At 41.7% G+C, this 26,690-nt stretch overlaps 2 protein-coding genes across 5 annotated transcripts in view; both read left to right on the forward strand.

The window, feature by feature from the left end:
- The window catches only part of TMEM87B (transmembrane protein 87B), a 50,295-nt gene extending 35,725 nt beyond the window's left edge, over positions 1 to 14,570 (forward strand). The window contains exons 15-20 of one of the 4 annotated variants that reach the window (XM_032410472.1): positions 638 to 711; positions 5,569 to 5,639; positions 7,683 to 7,735; positions 9,875 to 9,905; positions 11,180 to 11,271; positions 12,925 to 14,569. In XM_032410472.1, coding sequence (XP_032266363.1) covers positions 638 to 711; positions 5,569 to 5,639; positions 7,683 to 7,735; positions 9,875 to 9,905; positions 11,180 to 11,239 — 289 coding nt within the window. In that variant the 3' untranslated portion in view covers positions 11,240 to 11,271; positions 12,925 to 14,569. Of the gene's footprint in view, positions 1 to 637; positions 712 to 5,568; positions 5,640 to 7,682; positions 7,736 to 9,874; positions 9,906 to 11,179 lie in introns of all 4 variants that reach the window. The other 3 variants (XM_032410473.1, XM_032410470.1, XM_032410471.1) reach the window with 3 other exon arrangements.
- An 8,897-nt stretch (positions 14,571 to 23,467) lies between these two features.
- FBLN7 (fibulin 7) overlaps positions 23,468 to 26,690 on the forward strand; it is a 48,040-nt gene continuing 44,817 nt past the window's right edge. The window contains exon 1 of the mRNA XM_032410474.1: positions 23,468 to 23,610. Within this exon, the coding sequence (XP_032266365.1) occupies positions 23,533 to 23,610 (78 nt within the window). The 5' untranslated portion in view covers positions 23,468 to 23,532. The remainder of the gene's footprint in view (positions 23,611 to 26,690) is intronic.

Consider the following 26,690-nt stretch of genomic DNA (forward strand, 5'->3'; position numbering starts at 1 on the left):
GCTCTATGCTCAACATGGGGCTTGAACTCATGACCCTGAAATTGAGAGTCACATGCTGTACCGATTGAGCCAGCCAGCTGCCCGTAGATGTACCACATTATTTTTAACGGCTCTTTGGCGTTCCATAATATGAATGTAGCCTAATATGTAGAAGCAGTACCTAGTTATTAGGGACTAGTTTGTTTCTAGGATTGTTGTTATTATCAGCAGTGCTTTCTGAATGTATTTCTGACCTAGCAAATGTGGCTTAGTCAGTAAGCTTTATTTTCACCAGTAAGATTAGCAATTTACCTTTTGTTAGGGGATAAGTTAACAAGTAGTGGGCAGGGAGGGTTTTTGACAGGGAGAAAAAAGTACATCAGGAAGTTCCTTTCCCTGAACATTGCAGAACTGCTTTCTAGAAAGATCTTACCCATTTACACTTTCACCAGCAGGGCTTGGGAGCTCCAGTTTCACTGTTTCATCGCTGATAATCTTTCCTAATTTGAGAGTAAAATAATTGAATTTTTTAATTTGAATTTATAAGAAATTTTTTAATGTAAATATTTTTGTATGTAATGATGCTTTTAGGTATGAACTGAAAACCGAACAGGTTTAAATGCACTAGTAAAACTACTCCTCCTTGTTTCTGATGTAGATATGCCTTCATGCCGTTAATCGATGATTCTGATGATGAAATTGAAGAATTTATGGTACCATCTGAAAATTTAAGTGAGTGATATGTTTTCTTATTAAATGACCATTTAATTGTACCTTGTACCTTTACTTATGATGCAAAGTCACATTTTTTTCCTATTAAAATAATTTTAAAACTATCTGCCAAAACCCCTATTATGGTAGACAGTCACAAAAGGAAAAGTCAGTAATGAAATTTTCAAGATCCTTAATGTAGTTTGAGCTTTTGTTACCTGTTCGCTTTTAAAATCTAAGTATTAAAATAGATATACTGTTTCACACTAAGAATTTAGTTTACATTGTGCTTAGCTCCTAATAATCTTCTTAATGATGATTGCTAAATTTCCTTGAATCACCTCTTCTTGCTCTTCAGAATTATATATATAATTCTCTTCAGAAAATTATATATATATAATTTTCTGTTCATTCCCAAAGCATTTCTAATTAGTTTTAGTGCTATTTTCATCTTTCAATTAATTTCTACATAGCATTTTATCATTTTATTAATTTTACCATAATACTTTATTTTTTTTTTTTTAGATTTGCCTTACATGCTTATCTTTTTATTTTTTTTTTAATTTTTTTATTGTCATGTTAATCCCCATACATTACATCATTAGTTTTAGATATAGTGTTCCATGATTCATTGTTTGTGCATAACACCCAGTGCTCCATGCAGAACGTGCCCTCCTCAATACCCATCACCAGGCTAACCCATCCTCCCAACCCCCTCCCCTCTAGAACCCTCAGTTTGTTTTTCAGAGTCCATCGTCTCTCATGGTTCTTCTCCCCGTTACCATAATACTTTAAACATTTGTTAAGGCAATATCATTACATAATTCAGTTGCTAAGAATAAGTAAGTGTAGAGCTATAACATGTTTATGAATTGTAACTCTCAATATTATTAAGCAGTCAGTACCACAAACTGATAAGTAGAATCAGTGCAATCCCAATCATAATTCCAACTGACCTTAAAAAAAGTACAAATGGTTAATCTGATTTTGTTTTGTTTTTTTTTAAAGATTTTATTTATTTATTTGAGAGAGAAAGAGACAGAGAGAGAGGGAACACAAGCAGGGGGAGTGGAAGAGGGAGAAGCAGGCCTCCCACTGAGCAGGGAACCCGGCTCAATCCCAGGACTCCGGGATCATGACCTGAGCCGAAGGCAGACGCTTAACGACTGAGCCACCCAGGTGCCCTGGGAGAAGAGAATCTTAAGCAGACTCCCTGCTAAGCATGGAGCCCAACTCGGGGCTCGATCCCAGAACCCTGAGATCATGATCTGAGCTGAAATCAGGAGTCGGAAGCTCAACCAACTGCGCCACCCAGGTGCCCCAGTTAATCTGATTTTAAAATGTATGTCAAAAAGCAAGGACCTAGAAGAGCTCAAACATTCTTGTAGTTACAACATGGACAAATCTTGAAAACATTATGCTAAGTGAATCACAAAGCCAATCATGAAGATCACAAATTATATGATTGCCGTTAGATGAAAAGTCCACAAAAGGTAAATTCGTAGAAGACAAAGTATATTGATGATTGCCAGGGGCTGGTGGAAGGAATGAGTAGGGAGTGACTACTGATGGGCATGGGGTTTCTTTTTAGGTTGATGAAAATCTGAAATTAGTGGTGATGGTTGCATAATTCCTTGACTATCCTGAAATCTGCTGAATTGTTCACTTCAAGATGGTGCATTTTATAGTGTGGGAATTTTATCTCAATAAAATAAAATTAATGGACTTATAGTAATTTCAAGACTTATAAAAATATCAAGTTATATTAATCAAGATAGTGTGGTTTGGCAGAAGGATGGAGAAACACAGCAATATATCAAAATAGAGTCCAGAAATAAATCCACACATATATGGTCAGTTGATTTTGTTGTTGTTGTTATTGCATTAAGTAATAACATATTGAAGAATGTACTTTTACAAGTACCAAATTGATTCCATATAATAGGTTTCTAAAAGTTTTGTTTTTAAAAGGAATGCAATAGAGGCGCCTGGGTGGCCCAGTCAGTTGAAAGTCCGACTCTTGATTTTGGCTCAGGTCTTGATCTCAGGATTGTGGGATCCAGCCCCATATTGGGCCCCGTGCTGGGCGTGGAGCCTACTTGGGATTCTCTCTCCCTATCCCTCTGCCCCTCCCCCCTCTGAATGAATGAATGAATTAAAAAAATGAATGAATGGAATGGAATAATTAAAGTAGCTTCAAACTGGAAACCTCATTTGCCAACTGATTTTTGACAAGGGCACCAAGACGTTATATGAGAAAAGAATAGTATTATCAACAAAGTGTGCTGGAACAACTAGATAAACACATGGAGGGAAAATCACCTAGACTCCTTACACAGATATCACATAATAATTAATTCAAGATGGACCACAGACCCTAGATGTGAAAACTTAAACTATAACTTTTTTGGGGGCCCTGGTGGCTCAGTCATTTAGGTGTCCAACTCTTGATTTTGGCTCAGGTCATGATCTCAGGGTTGTGAGATTGAGCCCCATGTTGGGTCCACACTGGGTCTGGAACCGGCTTAAGATTCTCCTTCTCCCTTTGTCCCTCCCCGCTAAAAAAGAAAAACTATAACTCTTCTGAAAGAAAACAAGAAAATATCTTTATAACCTTGGGTTAGATAATTTCTTAGGACATTAGCAGTTACCATAAAATTTTAAAAACTGCTAAATTAGACTTCACAAAAATTAAAATACTCATCAAGAGAAACTTAAGGAAATGAAAGGCCAGGCTTAGACTGGAGTAAAAGATTATGTGTACATGTATCTGACAAAGGACTTGTATCCAGCCCTAGACTGGAATAAAAGATCCTCAGTACATATATCTGAGAAAGGACTTGTATCCAGAATATAAGTAAAATCCCTATAAATCAATTAAAAAAACTCAATTTGTAAAAAACAGAAAAATATTTGAATACACTTCACCAAAGAAGACAAAAGAATGACCAGTAAGCATGTGAAAAGATGCTCGGTCATCAGGGAAACAAGTTAAAACCAGAGTGAGATACCACCACATATCCACCAGAATGGTTAAAATTTAAAAGACTGACAGCATGACATGTTGGAGAGGGTGTGGAACAGTTATATTACTCAGACACTACTGGAAAGAATATAGAGTAGTAAGACTAATTTAAAAAATGATTTGGTTCTTAAAAAGGTAAACATATACCTACCATACAACCCAGCCATTCCACCCCAAGATATTTACCCAGAAGAAATGATAGATATGAAAGCAATGTTTACAGAAAGACACTGATGTACACTATTATTTTCAGCAGATTTATTCTTAATAGTTTAAAACTGGATATAACCCAATGTCCATCAACAAATGAATGGATAAAGTATTTGTAGTATACCACACAATGGGCTACTGTTCCATATCAAAAGTAACCAACACTACCACATAAATAAATCTCAAAACCTTTACATTGAGTGAAAGTAGCCAAATCTAAAAGAATATAGAGTCCGTGGATTATGGTTCTATATATGAAGTTCCAGAACAGGCAGAACTAAGCCATGGTGATTATGTAAATCAGAACAATGGTTGCTTCTGGTAGGATTAGGATTGACCAGAAAGGAATTTAAAGAACCTTATGTAATGTTGAAAATGTTAAATGTCTTGACTGAGATGGTAGTTACACAAGTGTATATGCTTGTAAAATCTCTTAGACTGTACACTTAAAATTTGTGTATTTTATTATCTATGTTGTACCTCAATTTTAAAAATCAGTGTATTGCCCCATTAAGAGAAGAGATCTCAAATGTTGGGATTTTAAACGCCTCACAGAAACATTTTTTGATCAAGGAACCTCATTTTCATTCATTGTATCAACTTATGATTGTAACATACCAATTGACCTTGTTTATGGAGAAGCACGATTTGCAAATTATTGTAATAACTAAAGTGATTAGTTATGGGGCAGAGATTACGTGTCAGGCACCTTATATACGCTAACTTGTTTAATGCTCTTGTTTAATGAGGTAGATATCAGTATTATCCCATTGTGTTGCTGGGGATGGTGAGTCACAGAAAGTTAACTGCTTTGCCCAGGGTTGCATAGGGAGAGCCAGAATCCTTGGTGGGGCAGTCTAGTTCCAGAACTCATGCCCTTAACCTCTGCTCTGAAACTGGTGGCAGAAAGGAGAGCCTGGTCAAATAGGAAGAAAATCCTTCTCTTTCCCATTTTACTTTTATCATAGGCACATTCCAAAATGTACACATCAGGGAAGTAAAAGCATAGCCAAAGATGTGTTTTATTATTGAATATGATACTATAAATTCTATAGATTTTTAAATCCATAAACTTTAAAATGTATTGAAACTCTCTAAGGAAATATGTATATGTTTACTTGTTTGTTTAAACTCCTCTAAAACTAGGGGCGCCTGGGTGGCTCAGTTGTTAAGCATCTGCCTTCGGCTCAGGTCATGATCCCAGGGTACTGGGATCGAGCCCTGCATCGGGCTCCCTGCTCAGTGGGAAGCCTGCTTCTCCCTCTCCCACTCCCCCTGCTTGTGTTCCCTCTCTCACTGTCTCTGTCAAATAAATAAAAATCTTTAAACTCCTCTAAAACTAGAATTCAAACTAGCCTCTTGAAAACCTAGTTGTTATTGCAAACATTTGTGAAGTCTGTTAATTTTTGCCATCCCTCCTACATTTCCAAGTCATGTTAAAGCCAGCACCCTGCCCGAAACTTCCGCTATTAACTTTCCTTTAAATATATACATATATAAATAATTAGTATATATAAAAATCTCTCTATATATAAATCTACATATATAAAGATATATATAAATCTTTGTTGGGCTGTTAAATATGAGATTATGAAAGAAAATATTTTATAATTTATTTCTCTCCATAATGTTTCTCATTATAGCTGAAGGAATAAAATTAAGAGTCTCAAAGACGGTTTCAAACGGAACAGCTAAACCTACTTCTGATAATTTTGTAAGTATAGTATGTATTTAATAGAGTCTGTGTCACATTCATTGTCAGGAAAACATTCTCTACTAAGGTTTTTTGCACAACACCCAGTGTTACCAAGCAGCGATACGGGTTAAGGGCGATGGCTATAACTGCGGTAGCTGCCGGCTCCCGGGACGCCATTCTTGGACCAGCATGAGCATCACCTGGGAGCTTGTTCGACACGCAGGCTCAGGCGCACCTCAGACCTACTGAATCTGAATCTGCTTCTTCACAGGATCCTGTAGATGACTCATATGCACATTAAAGATGGAGAAGCTTTGATGTAGTAGAAGCTTGTATTAATTTTTCCACATTTTAAAGTGATTTTTGAAGGCATTTCAGATAACATTTGTTATCTGTTAGGAAAGGACTTTATGTATTGCCTATGCAGTTAACAAAATTAGCATTTGTTGTAGAACTGTGGAAGCTTGAAAAAATGGTAAAATAGAGAGTAGAGATGAGTTTTTTAATATTTTAGGCATATTAATTAGGCACAGCGGAAGTGCCTCTCATACAGTTTTATATTCTGCTTTCTTATAAGTGTGTATGTTGTGATTATAATAGAGTATAAAACTTATGTATGCTTATAAGTTCTGACAGGATAGATGATCCATGAGAACAGTCTGATCTGTTGGTTTGGTAAATTTTTTCATTTTTATTTTTGGTAATCAATAATTTTTTAAAATGTGTTCTTTGAGTAGTTTTATGGTGATTTAAACTTTAAAAATTACAGCAGTTTTAGAAAGATAATTATCATATGATCCCACTGATATGTGGAATTGAGAAACAAGGCAGAGGATCATAGGGGATGAGAGGAAAAAATGAAACAAGACGAAACCAGAGAGGGAGACAAACCATAAGAGACTCTTAATCTCAGGAAACAAACTGAGGGTTGCTGGAGTGGAGGGGGGTGGGAGGGATGGGGTGGCTGGGTGAGGGACACTGGGGAGGGTATGTGCTATGGTGAGTGCTGTGTATTGTGTATGACAATATTGTGTATGACTGATGACTCACAGACCTGTACCTCTGAAACAAATAATACATTATATGTTAATTAAGAAAAATTAAAACAGTTTTAATTATCTGGTGTTAGAGCTATTAAACTTTAACTTCATTAAGATATTTTCCTTTTAGGGATATGTCTCGGTTTATTTTAAAACTCAATGCTTGCAAACATATCAAGGGAATACTTTATTTCCCTAAATTAAGGGCAGTCAGCTCTTGATCAGGAGCCTTATTTCATGACTTATTTCTCCTTGAGACTTGCTCAGAGAATTGGGGTTCCTATTAATACTGGCTCAGTTGCTTTGTCTGTCTTCTAGGTGAGCAAGATGTGATTAATACTAGAACCAGAGTATTCCATGTAGCCAAGTAGATCACAGAGAAACATTTTGATTTACTTTATTTTATAAATCAAAATACTTAATATGCATTTTTTTCTTTCTCCCAGTGAGATAACCATAAGCAAGTTTCTGTTAAAAAACAGATACCCTGACTGACCTACTTTCCTTTTCTTGTCTTCTGCAGAGAGATGAGCATAAATATAAGAGACCGAAATAAATCGGCTTTTGTAAATTTAGAGTATTTGTACTGTCATCTTTTTCTGTTGAAAAATTATAAACTCCTTATAATAGAACTAGAACAAATTAGGAGGCATAATGAATGCTGGGAGCAAAAAGCCATCAATATTCTTGATATTGATCAAAATCAATATTCTTGCTATTTTCTGTCTTACAAATCAACTGTGTTTCTACTGTGTTTTTTCAGGACAAAAAAAAATAACACCTTGCATCTAAAGAAAACTAAGAAGTACAAAATTCCAAAGTTCAAATTTTTGTTTGGCTATTTAAGAGAATACTGGCATAATTTCTGTGTGGCGTAAGTGCCAACTTCTTAGGATATGTAGAAATGCAAAGAATCATGCATTTGAATTTTAGTGCTTAAATTTATATACATTATGTTTTAAAATTTTACTTTCAGGTGATACTAAGTAAATGCTAATATTTAAATAATTTATTTCTACAGGATGAAGATTTGAAGTGGGTAGAAGAAAATATTCCCTCTTCATTCACAGATGTGTAAATATCCCCTGTTAAAGTTTGAGTCTAAAATTTAGGTTATCGTATAAAGAGATAATTTTCATACTTTGTCATGTGCTTTTTGAACATCATACCTCCATATGTTTTTATAGGCCCCCATCCCTAGCAAATGACTGGTTTCATGTCAGACTACAAAGAAAACACAGCCCTGCCTTTTTCTTTCTCCTCCATTTTTCCCTATACAGCAAGTACTTTAATACCTATGGCCTGTAACCAACTCCAGCCTTTTCTGATCTAAGTTTTTCAGGATTAGAATCATTTTATTTTGTTTCAACTTTCTATTATGGAGAGGTTCAAACATATGTAAAACATTTTTTTTCAAACACATGTAACTACAATACCATGTGTGGCGGGGAAGTCATTGGAGGAAGACATGAGCATCGGAAAAATAGAGTGCAGAGAAAGCCCCTCAGGAACTTTGAGCTAATCAGGATCTAGGTCCTGCCTGACAGAAGAATTCTATGTAGCTGTTTCCGCCACAGAAAACAGTAGGACAGCCAGATATGATAACGTTTTCATATACTGTTCTTTCCTTTCCCTGCTCCCATTTACTTCCTATTTAGACAGTTCCTGTCAGAGTATGAAATTCTGTTTGCATGTCATAGGATAATTTGAATGGACCATGAATAACATATGATGCAGTCTATTATAAGATAGACAATATGGCTTTTCCTTAATCTCTGACAAGCCATAAAGGACACAGCTTAGCAGAGTTCACCTCCCTCTTCAGTGTACTCAGTACATCTTGATAAGTTTTAAAGTCATTAACCTCACAGAGGAACTAAATTTTAAGATTGCTAGTGTTTATCTCCAGACAGAGTGCTGAGCACCCAACTGTTGTCTTCTGGGTCTCTCAGGTTCTGATTCATGTTTCCCCTAAAGCAGTCTTCTCCCCTGGATTTTCCTTAATTGTAATATTACAAGCAGTCTCGCCCGGCCCCTTTCTCATACCTGGCTTGTCTCCCGGTTCTCGTTCTTCTGCCCTCACCATAGCCTGCTCTCTAAGTGGCGTCCTCTGGAGTCTTGCTGTGATGGCACTTGTATGTTGCAGCTCCAGCACATAGACTCTGCTCCCCCTCTCAGTGAGGGAGAGCCATCACTCATCGATGCTCTACTTGGCTTTTCTTTTTATCCATATTACCTTTCCCAAGCAAAGGGTAACTCTCTCTTCATTACCTTCACCGGTAGACATCCAGTCAGTAGTAATAATGATATGGGAATTAAACAGATACTTGATTCCATAAATACCACCTTTCATAATATGTTGACTCATCCCTCTTTTTTTTTTAATATATATATTTAAGGTGTACGTGATCCATTTGCTCAACATATGCATAGTGAAATGATTACTGTAGTCAAGCTTATTCATCCCTGTTAAGTTCTCACAAAAGCACAGGGTATCAGATAAGACATCGCTACTCAGATACATGTCCAACTGTTGAAAGTGAAAAATAACAGGGGATTAAAAATAAATCCATAGTTGGATGTCAGTTGTGTTTGGAATTATTCATTTGTATGGTGTATTCATTGATATTCTTCCAACATATTTGCCTCTAGAATTGGTCATCTTGCCTTGTTTCCATTTTGAAGTTACAATTATTTTCCCATTTCAGTTTTTAACTGAATTTTTTTTAAGTATAGCACACACTCTGGAAAGTATAGAATCCTAAGCTCCAATAAATTTTTAATATGAGCACATTCATGTAACTAGCACCTAGATTAAAAAAAACAGAACATCACCAGTTCCCTAAAAACCCCTTTGTTTCCTCCCAAATCACAACCCCACTTTCCAAAATGTGCTGCTATCCTGATGTCTTGTAACTGTAGATTACTTGCGTCAGTTTAAAAAATGTATCCCTCGCTAATCCATCCATTTTCTTGGCTGTATAGTATTCCATGTGTGACTATAGTAATTTATCCATGTGGGTTATTTTGGGGGCTATTAAGAACAATATGAAAATTCCTCTCCATGTTTGTTGGTGAACGTAGGTGTTTATTTCCATTGGTTGTGTCTATCCAGGAATGAGAATTTGTAGATTACCAAATATGCCTATATTCAGCTTTAATACATACGCTCTCCTTTTAATAACATTGTCATCTGTTTTTGTTTTGTTTCAGAGCTCTTCCAGTGTTAGTGGATTCAGATGAGGTAAAACATATTTTTTGCTTATTTTCTTGGTGCTGTTATTTTCACAAAGTAGAAATGTATTTCAGAAAGAAATTCTAGAACTTTATAAAATGATTACAAATTGAGCAGGTTGGAAGACGGTGCACTGATTTGCCAGTTTCATTACATATCATTTACATTACATAGCATCATCTCATGAAGTCATGAGAATGACTTCAGAGAATTTTGATTGAGAAGCATTTAAAGCTTTAACCAGTACAAACACTTAAGTATAAGTATATCTGGAAAGTGTAAAGGAGCTCGATCCTCATTTAAAACAGGAGCAAGGTAAACGCTTGTTGGTATGAAGGAAGGGAGAATTATTTTATAAGATTTCAAGTCTCTGATTTTCTAACATCTTGTACCTTGGTAAGAGTTTAGAATACTTTAAGATGGCAGTTTGTCTAAATTAATCTCTTATACTTGAGATATTTTGTTGGGGTATTAAATAGAGTTTCTGTCTCATTTTCATTTACTAAGCAGGAGATTTGAATAGAGGGTGTGGATTTGAGAAGGTTTGGGGGAGAAAAATGAGTTATGGATCATCTGGACATTGAAGGGTGGCCCAAGACGGAAAGAAGTCTGAATTGTAAGAATTAAAGGGTGGATGTGGGGAGCAGGAGCTTACAGGAAGGAACAGTAGAGGAACATGAGTGGTAGCTGAGGCGTGACTTAGGTGGTGGCTAGGGAACAGGACAGAAGCCGCTGCTGTGTTGACTGAAGGTAAGGGAGGTGACTGGCTGCAGCAGGTTGATCTGACGGTAGCGAGAAGTTTTGAGGAGGCTGCAGTAGACTTGCACCTGGCTACAAAGCAGTTGAACTTAAGGATTTAGAACTCTACGGAAAGATACACCCTGGAGAATTGCTTTTAAAAGGGCATTTAGAGGATTCATGTGATAAATAATTTTATAATTTCAAAGTAATGAATTGTGTAAAGTGAGGCAAATCCCCAGATGAACTATGCCTAGGAAATCCATGTTAGCCCCATCCCTGCCTCTCACCAGTAATTCTGAACTCCAGACTTTTTCCAGCTAGCAGGATGTTCAAGTTTTCTGAACTTGCCAACAGATATCCACCATACATCACTAGAAGTGTGGATTGTCCGGTGTTTATTTTCTGTATCTGATATTTCTGTGTGTATCGTGGAATATACTTAGTCCCCCACAAAACTGTGACTGTTGAAAGATTAGAGAATTTTGTTATGTTCTGGAAGGAGCATCAACATTTGCAAGCGTATCACTTTTTTTTTTTTTAAGGAAATCATGACCAGATCTGAAATGGCAGAAAAAATGTTCTCGTCAGAAAAGATAATGTGATTGGAACCCATAGAACTGAAACCAGGTTAACGGTGAGAGACTTCCTCAAGACTGAAAGAGAGCTTTGTTGTGATATAGTGCAACAAGGTTTTATTGCATTATCTTGGAAATCTGTGTATTACAACTAAGAATTCAGGTGGTAGGAGGGTTCTGCGACCGTTTTAAGCTGCTCTGGAATGTCGGCTTCTTGTCCATTAATTGCCTGGATTTCGAAATAATCTAAGAAAAGTATTATGATAAAGAAATATGCCCAAATGCCCTTAGCTGAGAGGTGGCAGGGACGTGGATTTGGGTTTTCTCTTTTCTCTGGAAAATATATCAATTCCAGACTTAAAAATCCTTTTTACATAAATACTCCTACTATTCTTCCACTACCCTTTGAGGTAGATGATGGGATTCTTCTGTAGTATGGTGAAGCAGCATCTCCATCTCTTGGGTGTGTAGTTACTAGATGCAAAATAATTTTCTTTGACTTTTATACTGAAGTGATTTGAAATTAAGTAAAACTTGGTTAGCCTTAGAACATAAGCATGTTTATATGGTTAGCTTTGGTGTGTGGGTGTGTGAGGGTGTGGGTGTGTATACGTATTCATACGGGTCCACACAAAGTCCTTGTCTGTAAATATCACCATGCACACCAAACCGCAGAGTTGGGTCCTCTCTGTCTGGGCTCAGGGGAACACAAGAACACAGGAAAGAGGTCTTGATGGTCACTTCCAAGGATCTGCTCTGCCATTGTCCCCTCACTCAGGCCGTATGTGCACGTACTGCTGCGGAATCTGTCTGGGGCAGGTGCTAGACATGTCGCCACATCGCAGTTTCTCTCCGGCAAGCTGGGGGACTCATTACCAGTGACCCTTGTAGACACCAGAACTTCCTTTACATAATCTTCGTTTATTTGGTTTCATAATGAAACATATATTTATCTGCACAGTATATCACTATTAATCTTGTAATTAATTTCTTAACCTTCAACCATGTTTTACATATCATTTTGTTACATTATATATGTAATATATGATTTGAAAATTTTTTGTTTTTATTTTTTTTAAGTGCAGAACATTCTAAACTTGAAAGGTAGTTGAATGTAGAATGTTGGAAATGTGAATGTTTTGCTGCTTTCATGACCAAAGATACAGGGCTAGTGGACATTTAGAATAGGAATAAAAGTTAGAATCTTGTATATCTTTCTTTGAAGAGGTTCTAACCTTGTGAATTGAGAATGACTTCAGAGAATTTTGATTGAGAAGCATTTAAAGCTTTAACCAGTACAAACACTTAAGTATAACTGTTAATTTATTTTCATTGTGAGCCACAAAACAAAATTTTTTCTTTCAAGAGCCTACCTTTTCAATTTATTTCTCATTTACTCATGTCATAGGAGTTAGCAAAAAAAAAAAAAAAAAATTCTAGTAATAATGTGTCTTGAAAGATACTTTCAAATTTATTTTTGATAGGGAACACTGAATGGTTTGGGGCATCCTTCCTAGGAAAAGAATGTCAATTAGTGTGGGTTCCATTCCTTATTTCCATTTCTGTCACAATAATGGGCCCCCACCCACTACATTTCCCAGCATTTATGTCCATTCTGGTTTTGGTGTATTTTACCCTGGGCCCAGTTGTTTCAGAGCCGGAGGTGACCCTGCCTTCTCATTCCTAACATTTTTCTCTACTACCATTCCCAGATTTTGAGGCAGACCCCCAACTCATCATATGACTCCAGCTGAAGTTTGAAATACAGGGTCCTGGGCTTCCAGCCTGTAGGAGCTGCAGATGTAGTGGGGCAGGAGTGGGGCGTCGATGGTGAGCACAGGGGACACTGCCTCTGGCACAACCTCAATAGTGGGTATAAAAACATCTCTCTGCGGCTGGAGCGATAAAGGATGCGACGTGTATAGCTCAGCTACAGGCTGAAAAGCAAACTTTCCTCATCTTCTAGAGAAAGCAGGTTTCCCTCCTGATAACCTTGTCAGAAATGTTGTTTTTCCAAGGGCATATATCTGTCACTTTCAGTGATAACTGTGTCGTCAGTTGATGTCTCTTGACCTGAATTGAGTATTCCTATGGAAGGTCCTCTTAGCCCCCTCATATAAATAGGAGGGGGTGTCCTAGGGCTGTAGCTGTGGGTCGTCTGAAGGACACTGGGGAAAAGTGATACCTGGGGCCATTGTACAGCTCATTATCCCAGCTTCTGCACGAAGTGTCCAGAAAGTGGCCATCAGAGCTTTTGAGTTTATCAGATCAGTTTATTCTTGGGATGCCACCAAGATGGGTCTCACTACAAATGAAGGAATCTGAGGAGAAGAGTCCAGTTTTATGTGTTTCTAGACAAAATGCTTAAGTGTTCTTCTGCAAGTCATGTTAGATTTATATGATGTGTGAAATTTGCTTACAAGGGAATTTTCATGATTTGAGTTAGATTAGCATTTAATTATCTGCTTTAAAGGATAGTTAATTTATTTCAAAAATAAAAAATAGATGAATATGTGAATTTTTTAAGACTGAGAGACGATGTCCTTTACTTTTCCTGTAAAGAAGATAATTTTTAAATCTTTCATATCCTGTAGAGAAAACCAACTTTTCCTCTGTGATACAGTACATTATGTTTGCACTACTATAATGTCAAGACTGAAAGTATAAAAAATGTACATATAAGATTGATTTTTATATCTTTTTTTTAAAAGGGGTTTGAGGTGCCTGCCTGGCTCATTCAGTAAAAAGTACGACTCTTAATCTTGGGATCGTGAGTTCGAGCCCCACGTTGGGGGTAGAGTTTACTTTCAAAATAAATAAAAGGGGTTTGAGTCTGTTGCACTAAGCTATACATGACTAGTTTAGAGAGATGCTATGCTAGATTTAAAAATCACTAGTTTTCTTAATGTGTCTTTGTATGATCAACAGCATGCAATAAGCAATACAAAACACCAAGCCTTATACTTACAAGAAAGAAGTTTAACATATTGATAAAGTTCTAAACATATCAAATGTATATAAGTGACAAAAGTAGGATTTTAAGGAAATGTACAGTATATATAGAAGCTCAGTACTGCATTAAGAAACTTCTTTAGAACTAGGAAAGCATTCATGTATTTGAGGAGAAAATTTAGGGGTTTGAGAAGTTATATTTTTCTATTTAAAAGGGTTAAATTATTGTATAATTTGGAAGAAGTTGCTTTGAATGTAGGACAAAACTGTTTCAAAGATTTTTGTTTGAAACGTTGATGTATTTTTGTGCCTTAATATTTGTTCTGACTTTTAATAAAACGCTTTCTGAAATCCTGGATGGTTGATTCTAATATCTGTTAGTGCTAGATTATGTAGAGCTGCAGGATAGGTAGACCCAAATAGAGGCAGACTTTAAACAAAAGTCTTAAGACAGGAGATGCACTAATTAACAAATATGGAAAAGTGTCCAACCTCAGTAGTGAGCAAAGAAATGCAAAACATGAGGCCCCTGGGTAGCCTCAGTCGGTTAAGCGTCCGTCTTTGGTTTCGGCTCAGGTCATGAACTCAGGGTTGTGAGATCAAGCCCTGTGTCGGGCTTTGCGCTCAGCAGGGAGTCTGCTTGAGATTCTCTCTCCCTCTCTCTTTGCACACTCTCTCTCTCTCAATAAATAAATACATAGGGGTGCCTGGGTGACTCAGTTGCTTAATCATCTGCCTTCAGCTCAGGTCATGATCCCAGGGTCCTGGGATCGAGTCCCTCTTTGGGCTCCTTGCTCAGCAGGGAGCCTGCTTCTTCCTCTCCCTGCCCCACACCCCCCCCCCATGCTCTCTCTTGCTACCTCTCTCTCTCAAATAAATAAATAAAATCTTTGAAAAATAAATTAAAAAATCTTTTTAATGCAAAATAGAAGATGGGGGAATTTTAAAAATTAACAGGTTTATACTAACACATTTGTAAAATCTGTTTGCTTGCAAAGTCTGATGAAATGAACACACTCATTAATGATAGTAATGTACTTGATTCAGTCTTTGTGAAAAGAAGTTCAACAATGTGTTTATGACCTTTGGTTGCTGCCAATTCTGGTGATGTTTTTAAAAATGATTCAAACTATAGAATAAGGCTTCTGCATAAAAATGTTTATTACAGCATTATTTAAAGTGGAGACAGAATTAGAAACAAACTAAATGTCAACAATAGAATAGTAAGTGAATTATGGTCTAGCCAGATACTTTATGGGATACTGCAACCATTAAGTTATGAAGAGTTCATAAGAACATAGAAAAATACTTGTAAGATACAAAGTCACTGTTGTGAACTCCTATCCATGAAAACACAAAGTAGAGAAAGGATTGAGTGAAAATGCACCACAATGGCATTCCTGGTTAATGTTTAGATTTAGCTAAGCTGTGGTCACAAGGTGATTAAACATTTCAGAAGGTTAAGACAAAAAAGTTTATTTCTTGGTCATGCAACAGTTCTGGGGTGGGTATAGAGGTGGGCAAGGCAACCTTCCCCCACACATCCCTCAGGGTCCCAAAGTTTCTCTCTCTCTTGTGGGCCCTCCAGCTCCTAGGCCTGTCATCTGCATGTAGCCGACAGAAGGAGAAAGGACAGCCTGGGAAGTTTTGTGGGGCAAAACCCGGAAGTGTTGCTCATCACTTCCGAGCATATTCCACGGACAAACAGTCACGTGGCCACACAAAGTGCCAGGCATCTGGGAAATAAGAGCCATGCACCTGCCTACTGTTCTACTCTATGAAGGAGAGTATGGATTTGGGGGACAGCTAGTGGCTTCTGCCACAGATTCTTTGGGAGCAGTGGACAGAGGAGACAAAAACTTCTGCCTTTCTATTTTCTAAGGTAAACATACGGAGATATGGTGATAGTCCATAAGTAGGCTATGTGATATCAGAAAATCTAGAAAAGCACATGGTGTCAGAACACAGCTTAATTCATTAATAAATAAAATCCGTCCTGCCCCAAGTAAGTAGATGGAACATGGAGAACATTCTTGGAAATTCTCCCAGCCTCGGGAGTGGCCAAGATGGGTATCCCCCTGAGGAGAAGGAGGCCTGTTGTAATAACAGTGCTGACAGTTTAGGGAGGGTTGGGAGTGCTCACAGAGTGGCAGGCTCTGTTAACCATCGTAGTCTCCGTAGTCAATAAGGTAGGTGTAGCCAGTGAGTTTATAGATGAGAAAACAGACTGAGCATGGCTGAATAACTTGCCCAAAGTCACCCTCCTGGCAAATGGAAAGCTAGTATAATACTGGTGGGAAATACCCTTGAACGGTTTCTACAAAGTCCTGGCAGAGAGGAGGTACATGGTTGCTTGTTAGAGGATTAAGGTCATGTATCTGAAGTGCTTGGTGCTCAGGCCTTCACAACACAGTGAAGTTATAAAAAATGCATCGGCGATTGTCATGGAGGCTACTGAGACCCAGCTGAAATAAAGTTCTCCCTATGAAATTCACATTCTAAGATTTATTTACATGTGTTGCAATGGAAGTTTCCCAGGGCAAGTTATTATTGCCCCTTAAGTGATAGTGGATTTACTATTTACTGCTTACTTTTTACGATTTACTACTATTGCTAAATTCCTACTAACATAAGCTGGTATGGTTCTGAATTCAGATGTAAATAATTTTGACAATATTTCTTTTAAATCATTGTGGAAAAGTAGTAAAAAAACTGCAATGGAAGCTTATGTACAGGAAAACTTTTAAAAGCTATCCAGCAGATGGTGCCAAAGTAATTTCTCTGGAGAGTTCTGGTCTGTAATTCTTGCCTTTAACATTTTCTTTAATTTACTTACCAAATGCCATTAAACAGATTTAGAGATGAAATAAAAAACTTTTTAAAAATGTACACAAAGGGGGCACCTGGGTGGCTCAGTCGTTAAGCGTCTGCCTTCGGCTCAGGTCATGATCCCAGGGTCCTGGGATCGAGCCCCGCATCAGGCTCCCTGCTCAGCAGGAAGCCTGCTTCTCCCTCTCCCACTCCCCCTGCTTGTGTTCCCTCTCTATGTCTCTCGCTGTCAAATAAAATCTTTAAAAAATAAAAAATAAAATAAATAAAATAAATAAAAATGTACACAAAGGGGCACGGGTGGCTCAGTCGTTAAGCGTCTGCCTTTGGCGCAGGTCATGGTCCCAGGGTCCTGGGATCGAGCCCCGCATCAGGCTCCCTGCTCGAGGGGAAGCCTGCTTCTCCCTCTCCCACTCCCCCTGCTTGTGTTCCCTCTCTCGCTGTGTCTCTCTCTGTCAAATAAATAAAATCTTTAAAAAAATAATAAAAATAAAAATGTACACAAAGAGCACTGCCATCCCTGGGGAAAAAAATAATGAATTGTATTATTCTAAAATGCATTTGTGGATTTCAAGTTCTGATAATGGAGAAGTACCTTCGATTGGACCAAACTTCCCTACAAATAACAACTCTAGACAAAATTTAAATGACAACTACGTGAAGACACTGGCGACAGACACAAAGCAGGGAGGCATAGGAAGGGATTCAACACTTGGATGAAGGGAACTGCACTGGGTGATTTCCCTGTTTTTTTATGGCTTTTTCACTGATAGCAGGCCACAGTTCTTGCCAGGTATAGAGATTAAATCTGGATATAAACCCTGATCTTTTCCTTGCTGAACTAGAAGAAGACAGAGATTAGAACTGCAGTAGCTGGGAAGTTAAAGAATTACCGAAAGAGAGAAACACAAAGAAGGTAAGCACCACATCTGTGTATAAACCTCCCAAATCACTGGCTCACCCTGTACGATGCATGTACGGGACAGACTCCATGCAACCCACCCAAAGCTAAGAAAGTAGAACTGAGATTTCTAACATAGGAGACAAAGTTTGATTTGAGTCCAACCCGGTAAACCGCCTGCTTAAGAAAATGATGTGGGGGTGACATCAGAGATAACAAGGGACTAAGGACCTCTGGAAGTTTGTCCCTTCATAAAAACAATGAAAAACTCATAAAAACTTTCAGAATTAACTTTCAGAACTCTGGAAATTAACCAGTCTTGCAGCAACCTAAGGAGCATTTACGTAAGAAAAAATGCCTGAATTTCAGTAAGAACACCAACCTTTCCTTCCATCTGTCCTACTCCCCTACCCTGTTCCCCAGCACATCAGTGGCCTTCAAAATTAAGGGCCCACATTCCCAGTACTGCAGGGAGCAGAATGGAGCTGGAGATCTTTCAAAATCTCATTTCCAAAGAATTGGCATTCATTGACTGGTCTAGTGGTTCCTTGGAATTCACCACTAGAAAGGCTTGTCTTTATCTGACCTGGGCCAGAGCTTGACCAGTGTTAAAAGCTTTTTCCTTGGGGACATTTGTTAAAAGACATTTGCAGTCAAGTGTTTTAATGTTGTAGCTGCCCAAGGCAATAACAATGGAAGCAAACAGACTAACCAAAAGCCTCAAAAAGTAAAACTAAAAAGAAGAGCTCCAATGTATTTCTGGGAATCTAAAAGGCCACATGTATATATAGGGCTTTGCACAGCAGAGTATAAGCAGGAAGTGAAGGTTAAGGCAGAGTTGTAAACCGGCTGTATGAGAGTTGAAGATGTGTCTTACCATAGACACAAGCACCTTGACAAAGACCAGGAGATTTGTTGGTTCCAAGAATTTAAGGAAAATTCTGTCCAATAATTAATAATTAGCTGACCACCAATAACTGAATAAAGACTTCAGTGGCCATATATTACAAAAGATACAGATGTTACAGAATTAGTTCAGAGAAGTCACTAAACAAACATAACAACAAGCAGCAACAACAAAAAACCCTAGGGAGAGGGAAAAATCTGATTTCCAGAGTTGCCACATTATTTAAAATGTCCAGTTTTCACCAAAGAATTATGACACACAAAAAAAAATAAGGGGGAAAAAGCAATTGATAGAAAATGTTCTTGAGAAAGACCAGATGTTGGACTTACTAGACAAGCACTTTAAGTCAGCTATTTTATTACTTTTTTAAAATTTATTTATTTGAGAGGGAGAGTGAGTGAGAGAGAGAGTGCATGCACAAGCTGGGAAGAGACAGAAGGAGGGAGAAGCAGACTCCCTGCTGAGCAAGGTGCCCAATGCGGGGCTCGATCCCAGGACTCTGGGATCATGACCTGAGCAGAAGGCAGATGCTTAACCAACTGAGCCACCCAGGTGCCCCTAAGTCAGCTATTTTAAATATGTTCAATGACCTAAAGGAAACCATATCAAAAGAACTAAATAAAGTATGAGAACAACAGCTCAACAAATAGATAATATCAGTAAAGAGATAACAATTAAAAAATGAGCCAGTGGGGCTCCTGGGTGGCTCAGTCAGTTAAGCATCTGCCTTCGGCTCAGGTCGTGATCCCAGGGTCCCGGGATCGAGCCCCACATCGGACTCCCTGCTCATCAGAGAGCCTGCTTCTTTCTCCCTCTCCCTCTGCCCCTCCTTCGCTTGTGTTCTGTCTCACATGCGCTCTTTCTCTCAAATAAATAAATGAAATCTTTTTAAAAAATGAGCCAAATAGAAAGGAAATAGAAATACTTTTCTGTTGAGAAGTACAATAACCGAAATGAAAAATTTACTAGAGGCTCAATAGCAGTTTTAATCAGGCAGAATAAAGAATCAGTGAACTTGAATATAGGTCAATTGATATTATTCAGTCTGGGGAATAGCAAGTAAATAGAAAAAAGAAAAATGAACAGAGCCTCCGAGGTCTGTGGATCATCATCAAACATATCAATATATGCATAATGGGAAAATCTGAAAGAGAGGAGAGTAGGAAAGAGGCAGAAAGAATACTTGAAGAAATAACAGCTGAAAACTCACCAACTTGGTGAAAAACATTAATCTACACATCCAGGAAGATCAGCAAACTCCAAGGGGTATAAACTCAGATCCATACTGAAATACATCATAATCAACCTAGCAAAAGACAAAGACAGAATTTTGAAAGCAACAAGGGAGAAGTGACTCATCACATACAAGGAATGCTCAATAAGATTAAAAGCTATTTTTTCATCAGAAAACATGGGGGCAAGAAGGCAATGGGATGACATATCCAAAGTAGTGAAAGGAAAAAAAAAAACCTGCCAACCAAATTTAATATCCAGGCAAACTATCCATCAGAAATGAAGGAAAAATAAAGATACTCCCAGAAAAACAAAACCAGAATTCTTTGCTAGCAGTCCTGCCCTACAAGAAATACTAAAGAGAATCCTTCAGGCTGAAAAGACATAACACTAAACAGTAACTTGAATGAAGCCATAAGTGGTACCAGTAAAGGTAATTATGTAGATAATTACCAAAGACAGTATAAATGTATTTTTTGTTTGTAACCCCTTTCCATGTTATCATTTCAAAGAAGAAACTTCTGGCTCACTTCCTTGATGTAGTGTGAAAGCATGATGTAGAGCCTCACACAGGGCTGTGCCCCAAGTTGGCACTCAAAAAATATTTGTGTAATGAGTGAATTGGACCATCACTGCACTCCTTCTAGATCACCCCCCACCCCTGTTCCTACCTAATTATCCTGGGTCAGGCTAACATGCTGGGCTTTGTTTCTAGGACCCTTTGAAGGTGTTTGGTGGGGGCCGATGACATTTAGAATCACAGATGTGGGGTGAAGGTGGGAAAGGGAGAGAAGCAGACCCAAATGAGCCAACAGGCAAAATAAGCATATGAACCCCCATAGGGTAAGCAACATGGTGTGGAGCACCATAAGGGACAGAGAACCCTACAGGAATGGTTGTTTCAGGCTGGGTGCTGCTTCTGGTCGGGTGTTAAACAGATTTCTGTAGCAAATCTTCCTGTCTCGTTTTGCATCCCCACATTACGCAGGGAACACAAGTGTATCAGCAAAAGCACTGATCCCAGGAGATGGTGATTGATTCTGTCAAAAAACTTCTAAAATATATTTTTTAAAGATTTCATTTATTTATTGGACAGAGACACAGCGAGAGAGGGAACACAAGCAGGGGGAGTGGGAGAGGGAGAAGCAGGCTTCCCGCTGAGCAGGGAGCCTGATACCGGCCTGGATCCCAGGACTCTGGGATCATGACCTGAGCGGAAGGCAGATGCTTAAGGACTGAGCCACCCAGGTGCCCCTAAACTATTTTCTTTAGATGTGTAGACCCCCCCACCAATCCCTGACATTCTGGAATATTCTCTTGAAAACTAAATATAGAGGAAACAGAGGAAGTAATATAGAAGATAGACCCATTTTGTTAAAGTCAAAGCTTAGTTTTTGGAACCCTGAATATAGGACACTGGGCTTATTTTCACAGTCTGATTTCAGAGAGCCCTGACAGGTTCTGGGCTGCAGGGGGGCTGCCTTGACCACTGGGGGTCAAGGACAGTTGGGGACAGAGAGAGAAGGGGCAGTACTGCTGGGGCAGAGTGACCTTAATTCAGAGCAGACATCAGAATGCTAAATGGAAGGTGACCATAGGACAAGGGCAACAAACAGAAATTAGTAGATAGGAAAAAAAATCCCTGTTGAAATTTAGAAATGCTTAAAAAATATAAAAAGAAGGAGGAAGGAAGGGAGGGAAGGGGGGGAAGGAAAGAAAAGGAAAGGAAAAAGGCAAAACAAAACAAAACAAAAAATTCTGTAACTGTAACTAAAATTCCTGAAATCCTGTGCACCTGTATTTAAGTGAAAGATGCTGAGGCGGAAGGTAGCCTGTGCGGGAAACAGCACAGCTCTGGGAGGGGCCTGAGTCTGGGGTTTACATACCTTGGGCAAGTCACTCAACCATGCCCAGATTCAGCTTTATGAATCCACAGGGAGGGCAAGAGAGGAAAAAAAAACGCTTCCTGACATCTGCCAAAGTCTGGCTCCCAGTGCACAGCCGGAAGCGGGCTGAGAAGTCTTGGTCTCCAGGGCAGGTCACCATGCAAACACGAGGTGGGATAAAATACATATTAAACATGGCCATACCAACCAGAACCCAATCTTTCATTAGTGGGAGGGAGAGAGGAGGGTAAGTGAAAGGGGCAGGGGGAGCACTGGCTTTGGCATCAAGGGCAAACACATGACAGATTGAGGCAGAAAACCGTAATTTCCACAGGCTTCCTGGGATTGGGCCACTGCTGCCTGGTCCCTCCACTTGGACAGGGAAAAGCAATGTTTTGCCCGGTCTCCAGGAATGCAAACTAAGATTACATGGGCCCCGCTCTACTTCCTGTGACAGGAAGGTGGAGGGAGAAGCACAGTAGGATTTCCTGGATAATGAATGCTCAGGTGGCCAGCCTACACCACACCCTCACTTTCCAGGGGACTCCAACTTTCCTTTCTGCCTTCCAATGGAACTCTTGGTCTGAGACGACAGTCTTCTGAACTCCATTCCTTGAGCTCTGAGTGGGCTCTGCTAAATGAAATGCGGAAAGGAAAAATAGATCTGAGACTTGGCCAGACTTGGTGTGCACCATGACATCTGCAATGTTGCCTTCTGAAAACATTCTTCCAGTAAGAACTTAAATAATGGTTTCCAGGAGCTTGGGGCTGAGGCCATCTGGTTCCTCCCACAGCCCCTGGATGCAGGGGACTTCAGACCACTCATGTCTGCCCTTCCCAGCGGGATTTCCCAGCGACTTCAGCAAAGCATCCAAAGTTCTCATAACCCGGCCTTCGTTTTAAACGGAGTTCCTCCTTCCCGCTTGGGAGGGGAGAACTATCAATGAGGAGGACAGGAGATTCTTGGTCCCCGTGCATGTGGGTTCTTGTTCCCCACTAGCATGATTGAGAAGGACTCCCCTCTGCTCGATGGAGAACTTAGGCAAGTTTATGAAGCCCGTCTCCCGGCCCAGCTGGTCCTGCTCTCTGAATGCCGTGGAGGAAGGTGTCCCGGACGCGGGCTGCGAAGTAGGGCAGAGCTGGAGCGGGATCGCCACTCCGCCGCCCGTGGCTGGCGACACGCGCCTCGGTCTCCCCAGCGGGGCCAGGGGACGGTCGGGGAGGGAGGGGGCGTGCGGGGCACCGGCCACGCGGCCTCGGCCGCCCTGGCCCGCGAGGCCCTCCGGATGCCCGCGCTCGTCCTCGGCGTCGCGCCCGGCCTCCTCGGGGAGCCGCGCGGGTTGGGCGCGCTCCCAGGCGCATTCCTGGCCGGGCAGCCCCTCCTCCTCGGCCTCGGCCCCGGGGCTGGCGCCTCCCCGCCTCGCCGGGGCTGTCTCGTGCGGGCGGCTGCGGACGCTCGTGGCCGGCGCGCGGCGCACCTGGACCCGAGACGGCGCCCGCCGCGCTCCCGGGCTCCCGCCGCCCTCCCTGCGCGAGCCGCTCCGGGGCCGCGGCGTGGGCCGGCCCGAGGCGGCGTCTCCCCTTCCCCAGGCGAGCGGCTCCCACTGGCAAGATGGTGCCCAGCTGTCCCCGCGCGCTCCTGCTGCTGCTGCTGGGGCTCCTCGCCCTCCCCGCGTCGCGGGCTTCCCAGGTCAGTGCCCTCCCGCCTCTCGCCCGTCCCGCTCGCCCGGGAGGCAACGCCAAGGCCAGAGGACCCGGGCTTGTCGCTCGGCACTTGGAGGCTTGGGTAGGGGGCGCGGAGCGGTTCTTGGGATTCCCCCCCCCCCCCCCCGTCTGTCACCTGAACCTCATCGCGGGCCGGGCGCCTGGGAAGACCCGGGCTGGTCCAGCGGCGCAGTCTGGGCGACAGCCTCGGTCCGCGGGGCACAGGGCTCCGCGTGACGATCGTGGGTTGGAGGAAGGTTTCCCTGGGACGTATGAGACGTTGGGCTTTGGTGGGTCTCCAGGGGGGCTCCTGGTCACCCCGTGACGGTGGAGACTGTCCCCGCCCTCCAGCTCCCAACATTCAAATTTCTAACTGAAATCTCATTCCCACCACCGCCGACTTTTAAACGCGCGCGGACTCGGTGAGCGGCGTTTGCGCTGCGCAGGCAGAGGGGGGCCAGGGGGTTTCTGAAGCCGTCTCATCCCGCGCTGAGGGGGCCTTAGATTTGGGGCTGCATTTTCTTCCCCACCCTGACAGACAGCTTGCTGTTTGGTTTTTCTCTCCTTGCCGTTTGTATTTGTTGGAGTCTCACAGGATTTATTTATTTGACCAGATTCATTTTTATGTTAACCAGTAAGAATCGATGGTTAAAATTAAGATAAGAATGCAGATAAAGGGGCACCTGGGTGGCTCAGTCGTTAAGCGTCTGCCTTCGGCTCAGGTCATGATCCCAGGGTCGTGGGATCGAGTCCCGATTCGAGCACCGCTTCGGGCTCCCTGCTTGGCGGGAAGCCTGCGTCTCCCTCTCCCACTCCCCCTGCTTGTGTTCCCTCTCTTGCTGTGTCTCTCTCTGTCAAATAAATACATAAAATCTTTAAAAAAAAAAAAAAAAGAATGCAGATAAAAATACATCTTCCGATAGGTGGAAAGTGGAACCGGAATTGCTGAATTCTGAGCCAGCAACCGCCAGCCGGGCTCTGGCCGCGGGAGGCACCTCCCCCTGGGTGGGCGTGGCCCGTGGGCAGCCCGGCGGCCACCCCAACACCACCATCCACAGCAGTAACAGTAACTGAGGGCAGAAGGAAAGCCTGCATGTGCTTACTGGAAGTCTGATGACTGCGGGGTTCTTTGCTAAGCATCTTCCACGCTCTTAAATCTCAGAGCAGCCCTGTGAGGTGGGGACCATTGTCGTCCCCATTTTGCAAAGGAGGGAACGGAGGCCCAAAGAGTAGTTAAGGCCACACAGCCAAGGAGTAGAGAAAATTTAGTCCCTCTCTTTGGGTTCCAAATCTTTCCCCTTCCCCACTGACACTGGTTTACTGTCTAAATTCCTGAACCAGGTGGGCACACTCACGGGCACCTACAAGGCCCTGGGGCGCAGAAGGGATTCCAGGCAGGGAGAACGCAGTTCAGACCAGAGGTGGGTGGTGTGAGTGCAGAAGCTGGGGGGGGGGGGGGGGCTCCTGGGAGGCGCAGTTGGTTAAGCGTCCCACTCTTGGTTTCTGCTCAGGTAGTGATCTCAGGGTCTTGATCCCAGAGTCCTGATCTCAGGATGGTGAGATCAGCCTCGCGTGGGGCTCGTGCTCAGCACTGAGTCTGCTTAAGACTCTCTCAACCTCTCCCTCTGCCTCTCCCCCCTTGCGCACACACACTCTCTCTCTAAAATAAATAAATCTTTAAAAAAAAAAAAAAGTGGTCAGCAGGAAGTCACTCAGCCACCAGGCAGCAGAGGCTAATCTGAGGCCACAGTGAACCCACGAACAGAGCAAGGGATCTCCCACCCACTTTGCAGAATACAAAACAAAACAAAACACCAGGCCCAGAGGCGAAGGCCAGAAGCATAGGGTGGGCGCATCCAGTCGGAGCCCTCAGAGGGGGAGGGTGGGTGGGATGTGCAAGCAGATGCTGGGGCGCCTACTCTGCCCCTGTCTCATCTTCTGGGACCTATTGCTGTCTCTCCGGGTTACCCGGACAACAGGTGAGACCCTGGCAGTTCTCAGATGTCCTGGCTGCTGCAGAGGCAGAAAAGTGAGCCCTCTCAGGCTCTGGTCCTGGAAGATCTGGGTCCAATCCCTGCCTCCCTGGGCTTTGTGAGGGGGAAAGGGAGCAAAAGGGATTGTCCTTAGAAGTTGGTTTAAAGGGGCTCCTGGGGGGGCGCCTGGGTGGCTCAGTCGTTAAGCGTCTGCCTTCGGCTCAGGTCATGGTCTCAGGGTCCTGGGATCGAGCCCCGCATCAGGCTCCCTGCTCCGCGGGGAGCCTGCTTCTCCCTCTCCCACTCCCCCTGCTTGTGTTCCCTCTCTCGCTGTGTCTCTCTCTGTCAAATAAATAAATAAAATCTTTAAAAAAAAAAGGGGGGGGGCTCCTGGGTGGCTCAGTTGGTTCAGCAACTGCCTTCAGCTCAGGTCATGATCTTGGAGTCCCGGGATCGAGTCCCGCATTGGGCTCCCTGCTTAGCGGGCAGTCTGCTTCTCCCTCTAACCCTACCCCCTCTTGTGCTCTCTCTTTCTCTCTCTCTCTCAAATAAATAAATAAAATCTTTAAAAAAAAAAAAGAAGTTGCTTTAAAAATTCTAGTGAAACCGTCCTTCAACCCAAAGTCTTATGTGTTTGAGGGGTCTCCCCTCCCAGCCCCTGCCTGGGGGAGCCTGACAGGTAAGCCATAAAGAAGGCCCCAGGAACACTCCTTACCGGGCTTCTCCTTTTCTCTCAGGTCCTTGCTCAAATAAGCACCTCTTTGCAGAGGCCTTCCCAGCCCCATATTTAAACAGGTCTCCTCTCTGCCCTTGTGTTTCCTATTATGGTTCTATGAAGGGCTCTGGAATAGGACTGATCATGTTTGTAATGGTTTCTTTTAGTAGATTTTGAATTTATTGTCTGTCTTGTCCACTACAGGGCCCCAGGGCCAGGGATCATGTCTGGGATTTTTACCCAGGGATCCCGCATAGCTGGAGTTCAGCGGAATGAAGGGAGTGTTGTCATGCTGGTGCTGCTCTGAGCAGGACCAAGCTGGGCAGTCTCAGGGTAAACCTTGGCTGCACATCAGGTCACCTGGGAAGCTTCTAGAAA

The sequence above is a fragment of the Phoca vitulina genome, unplaced genomic scaffold (genome assembly GCF_004348235.1).
Source record: "Phoca vitulina isolate PV1807 unplaced genomic scaffold, GSC_HSeal_1.0 scaffold12, whole genome shotgun sequence".
NCBI lineage: Eukaryota > Metazoa > Chordata > Mammalia > Carnivora > Phocidae > Phoca > Phoca vitulina.